This window comes from Pleurodeles waltl, chromosome 4_2, assembly GCF_031143425.1.
Source record: "Pleurodeles waltl isolate 20211129_DDA chromosome 4_2, aPleWal1.hap1.20221129, whole genome shotgun sequence".
In the NCBI taxonomy this organism is placed as follows: Eukaryota; Metazoa; Chordata; class Amphibia; order Caudata; family Salamandridae; genus Pleurodeles; species Pleurodeles waltl.
The window spans coordinates 609752022-609758021 of NC_090443.1; the positions used below are offsets into that span (position 1 = coordinate 609752022).

Here is a 6000-nt window from a genome sequence, read left to right on the forward strand (position 1 = left end):
CTCTTCATCCGCAGGGGTGTGGGATGGGCTTGCTAATCTGTTCAGTGCTTATGACTATTGATGAGGATCCCCTGGAAGAGAAGGATAAGTTACTTACCTGTAAATCCTAGTTCCCTTCCAGGGGAATCCTCATCAAAGTCATAAGCAACGCTCCCCAGATGTCATTCTGGAGGTTCAGCAGTTTACTCTTCTATCCTACTCTTCTCATCACCGAAAAAAGTACTGACCTAACTGTCACCTCACTCTCACCTCTGAGGCATGGTATGGTTCTGGAGGTTCTCAGGGCCTTAAAGGCACAGTGCCAGTTTATTGGTTTTGCTATGTTAATTGGAATGCAATCTATTGGCTAATAATGCTTATTTTCACTGCAGTTGTTCTCTCTATTTGAGATTGCTAATACTTTCTATGCTCTCTTTGAATGCAGTAAAGTGTTAACTCTAGTTGAAGAGTTTTATTAAAGAAAAACTTTACAAAAATAAGCGATTTATAGCTTGTTTGTGAAGATAGACTGCATGATTGCTTACACATGTAAATGATATATATGTACTAAAAATCTAGACATGATGTTTACTCTTACATATACATTTAAGGTATATACATGTGTGTTTATATATGCTCCGGGGTCCCCGCACTTGGGCAGGAATATTCAGTGCTTATGACTTTGAGGATTCCCCTGGAAGAGAACTAGGATTTACAGGTAAGTTCATCCTCATTGGGCTTGAATTATTGTAATCCAAAGACATAGTTTAAACAGTCAAGAACGGCTAAAAGAATGAAGGGATAAAAATAGAAAGAAAAACGCTCTGGAGTGCACTACTTTTTATGCACATGTCTATCTAAGCTATCACTAGCAGTGCAAAAGGGACAGTTTAAATAGGTTGACCACTTACCTTTGCTGTACACTGTGCTGATTGGAAGCAACATGTGGATCAGTTGGACAGCCCAGTGGATGGAGGGCTGACTGACCCATAGCCCTTCTTTGTAGATATGTAACTTTTATTTGAGTTTTTTTTTATATTGCATGAGGCTGGAGAGACGACTAAAGCCATCTCTAGAGTGGCCCTGAAAGGAAAGTGACATCCTATCCCCCACATGAAAACACCATGCCAAGCAAACATTCCTCACTCTTTCCCCTGAAACAGATGTGTAGTTTGAGGCAAAGTTTTAATCTATATCTTTTCTGGCCTTTTATTTGTCATTTTAAAGTTAGCATTTAAAAAAATGTTCAGTGTTTTATCAAGCAAATCATGACCTACATATTTGATCTTCAGCCACGATTTGCAAATCCATCTGTCAAAATAACTATCCTACCAATACTCTTTAGGTACATTATTTTAAGACATTTTGCAAGTAACTGAATTCCTTGAAAGGGTACTACTACAACATTAATCGACTGTCTTCTGAATTTGGTGTTTTTTCTCATGGTTTGTTTGTTCTTTACTTACTATGAAATTTGAGCCTGGAGGAGCTTCTTTTCCCAGGCAAAAATGGGCTTCATACTGCTGTTTTTGTGTCAGTGCTGGACATGAACTTGGTTCCCCTTCTTTAACTGCTCAGATAGAATATAAAATGCCAGAATGCTTCTTCAGTATCTCAAAAGTAAAAGCACCAGTCATTAAGCAATAGCCAAGCATTAAAACTGCTTATTGGCTAGTTTTAATAAGAGGCCAAACTAATTTTGATAGCCCTTTGTGTCTTTTTGAACATGCTGGGTACATGAAGTACTTCTCTGTAGTAAAGAGCCTGTTACCATGTAACTACAGAAAAATAAAATCTATGAAATGCACACCCACTGTTTATAAGTTAGACTTAAACAAAGTATTGACACTTGGTACTCAGATCCATTTCCATGCTCCGCAGTATTAACATCAAACATATAGGAATTCCATAACCATGTGTGGGTGTTTCTCTTCTGGTATTCAAATGGTTGGTGAGGGAACACTCTTGACTTTTTTTTTCTTCAGAATTACAGCTAACACGTTTCACAGTCAGTCGTCCAGCTTTCTTATGACTCAGAAGATTGTGTTGCGCTGCCAAGTACATAAAACATCTATTTATTTTAGTACCCTAAGATGTCCTTTTAGTATTTCCTTTCACATGGTTCAACAATCAAATTCTTTAACTTAGATAAATTTTCAATTATAATATGTGGATGAAACTGCGTTTTTCAGCTGCATCATCGTTCAATAACTGTATTTAAGTTTCTCTGTTTGCAGGACAATACAAATTCATGTCAAAGGGCTTTTATATAGTAGTTTATACCCCCTCATTAGACTGTGCCTGTGTCCAACCATATGGGTTTTTTAAGAGGATAAAATAAGCTGTTTCAGATAGGCCTGTGTCTGCCTAAACCACTCAAACCAACTGGACATTTTTAACCTGCTGTATACAAAATGTACTTCTCTGTAGGGGGGAGTATGTTATCACTTGACTGCAGAAATAATATAACAAATGAAATACATAGCCACTGTTTGTAAGATGTATACCTCAGTGTAGGAGCCATGAAGAGCTTAGTGGATGCTGTATCATAAACATCCTTTTTATCTCGTATTCAGTGATATTCAAACATGGATATTAAATGATCTAGCTGATGCAAACCAGTCTTTTGACATCTAACATTTAGAACATTATCCTTTCTTGCCTAACTTAAAGAATGTAATTGGGACCATTTAAAAAGAATATACCAAGTAACTGGAAGTGCAGAATTAATTTTTTATTCGAGAAGAAGTTGGGCTTATTTGACCGCGTATTTGCTGGTGGTATTTCTGAGGGAAAAAAAAAAACCAAAGGAGTGGACTCTAACCAGCCACCTGAAGGCCAGTAGATAAAATGCTTATGGACTGAGTGGATGTGTGCTGTTAGTATTGTGGAGCCCTGTAATGGATTTGTGTCCCAATTTTAAATACATTGTTTAATTGCACCATGTAAACCGTTGGTGGGTATTTCATTCATTATATTGTCTTTTAAGTATGTGATAACTTGCTTCCCACCACAGTGAAGTAATTTATGTACATTGCAACTTCTTACTCATATTTGTTACATTCCATTAATCATTTAATAGGGTTATATAGCATGTCAGTTTGTGTACATCACAATTTTTTCTCTTTATTTTCCATGCACCTTCTTAAACGTAATCATCATATGAAAACATATAGGCATTTCAATTTATCAAAATCTTTCCTTTCCCTCTAACTTCTTCTTTTATTTCAATATTTGTGTCAAACATACGTTTGTTCACTTGGTGATTACAAGATTTTATTATGTTCATTGTTGATTTACTTGACTGATCTTTTTCTCTTCTCTGCAGTCCCTTCAGTCTGAATATGTTCAATACTAAGGCCTTGCTACTTCGATGAAAGCAACTCGGCTCCTAGATTCCTTACCACAGTCCCTTCAGGTGGAGGAGCAGGGCAGCATGCAGGAATCTACCCTTCGGGTGGAGACTCCTACCTTCATATAAAAAAAACTTTCAGAAATCAAGGAGGGAACTTTAATAACCAGATGTTAATCAATTGACTACTGCAAAGACACAGATAAGCTCTGTGCACTGAATTCACTACTATTTTATACACCAGTTCAGGATTTAATTTTAATTTAATATAATTTTTTGGGAGTTTTTGCTAGCAAATTGAATGAAAATGATTATCATTTGTACATAGTTGTCTCATGAACTGTATGTATTGTCAAGTAAAAAAAAATACTATTTTGATATTCCTAAATATATATATCTATATATACACACAGATGTATAAAGTTTGAATATATTTTAATTTTCAAATGTTTTAGTTTTTTTGCTACCAAAAATATGAAAATGGGATTGTTTTTCGTATAGATATTTTAACTATTGTTTGTGAATTAACTTTCTTCCAGAACCATATTTTTGCTGGTTAATCTGTGGAGAATTTCCGCTTTGGATAAATTAGTTTTTGTTTTAATCCATCTGTTCTGCTACTGTAAGTAACTTGGTAGAAATGTGCGACCACATACTAGTGAAAGTCAGCAAGACATTTAGAATGCTGGTTAAATGAAGCATTTTTTTAAATGAGAGGTTCTTTAGCATCCTTTGAAATGGATGTTGTAATTTTTAAATGTTTACTTTACCATTTTAAGGGTCTAACTCTATAGCACAGGCTCCTGTACTGTTGAATTTTTTTGTCCTTTTGGAATTCAAACTAATTATTCACGGTTTGCTAAGCAATGTAAAACCAATATAGCTCTTTCACTATTTTTCCCTTTTTTGTAGACATTGCAAAACGACCTGGTTACTTTTTTTAAAATAATCCATCCTGCAAGGTTGTTTTTCTCTTTTTTAATAATGTTGCAATATGCATCATAGCCTCCAAAATGCACCTAGATGTAGGGAATCAGATTTTGACATGATACATTTGAACACTCACGATATTATGGGTGCAATAATGAATACCTTTAGAAGTAATACATTTTTTTGTTCTGGCTCAATAAAGCATCTGGGCGCTAGCAGGCATACTTTTCTATCATTGATGCGTGGATTTTCTTTATTTCCCCAAAAAAGGCAAACTTGGTTTGTGGAAAATTTTAACAGACATTAGAAAAGGTTTGTTGCAAATCTCCGCCTACAAGTGGATTTCATATGAAATGTTTTTACTCTTTCAGTCACGTTCTCAGACAGCGAACGTCTCTTACTCTTAACAGTCTGCTAAAAATGCTATCTGAGAGCAAAATAATGTGGTATGTGTTACACAGTTAAATAATGGTTTGTGGAATTTCTTTGGTTGGTGGAATATTTTTCAGGGATGCACTGACCTTTTTGAGTGCTTTTAACATAAATCCTAAATATCATCCCTTGATAACAAGGAAGGAAATCATGTATATTTTGTAAATTATGCACTTACATCATTTGAATTGATTTTTTTAAAATTAAATTTCAATTTTTGGAATGGCAGCTACAGAAGTACATTGTGTGGGTGTGTGTGCGCGTGGGTGTGTGCACGCGCCTTGAACAGATGCCTGAGATATCGAAAGCAAAATATGGAGGTTGCACTAAACTATTTCTGCAAAGTGCATTCTGTGCAATATGAAAATGCACAGTAGCTTTTCACTTACCATTTTATTATTTGGGCTTGAACAACAGATTTAAATTAAATGCACATTGAGCACTAATTATCTAACTTTCTCTTATTGTGAAAGGCCATTACATAGGTATATTGAGTTTGTTAAACATAGTGCTCACTGTGAGCTCGAGGACACTTGTACCTTTGTAATAATTGAGGTTTTGTTGATTTATATTCAAAGAAGGAAAAGACCAGGTTGTTTTTTTTGGTGTTATCTGATGAGGATGATTTAGTTTGTTACTTATCGTATCATTTGAGTGCAGCTATTAAAATATTATTGTATAAAAGTTCTGTCTGGAAAATACTGTATGTGTTGTACACACAGACAATTAACCATGTTTCTAAGAGGGTTGCTGGACAGATAATGCTACCTCTAATAAAGATTTTTTTTTATGTTGATCTGTATTTTGTTCTTTGTTAAAACTTAAAGTACTTGGATTTTCCCTTAAACTGTTAAGACTTTTGAAAGATAACTCTGAAATGATATACCTGTTGGTAAATCCACTCACCCCTTTACAAGCATGCAATGTCATGAGGCTGTGGCACAGAGGCTCTTTTGCCAAGCCCAAGTTCTAGTAAGAAGAAAAACAGATCCAACCCTGAATGTCTGTATGTTGCCCCACCACACAGATCCTCCATCTCCAATTGCTTTCCCAGGTTTCCAGTTCCCAAATGTCGTCTTCATGCTGCCACATGGCTCCCTGTGCAGCAGAGGATTAGATTTAAGGTTCTCTGTTTTGCATTTAAAATCTTAAAGGGTACTTCCCCGCAAATCATGGAGAAATTGCTGATTCCTTATGTTCCCTCTCGCACTCTTAGATCGTTAGGCCAGAACTTAGCAGTGGTTCCGCGCTTTAAGCTGAGCAGAATTGGGGGCCGCTCTTTTCGAGTCCTGGCAGCGAGTTGGTGG

At 35.9% G+C, this 6000-nt stretch overlaps 1 protein-coding gene across 4 annotated transcripts in view; it reads left to right on the forward strand.

Annotated features, from left to right (window-relative positions):
- Positions 1 to 5489, forward strand: part of CDC14A (cell division cycle 14A) — a 332599-nt gene extending 327110 nt beyond the window's left edge. For all 4 annotated transcript variants that reach the window (XM_069232173.1, XM_069232175.1, XM_069232172.1 and 1 more), the window contains one exon: positions 3308 to 5489. In XM_069232173.1, the coding sequence (XP_069088274.1) occupies positions 3308 to 3337 (30 nt within the window). In that variant the 3' untranslated portion in view covers positions 3338 to 5489. The remainder of the gene's footprint in view (positions 1 to 3307) is intronic.
- Positions 5490 to 6000: the final 511 nt, after the last annotated feature.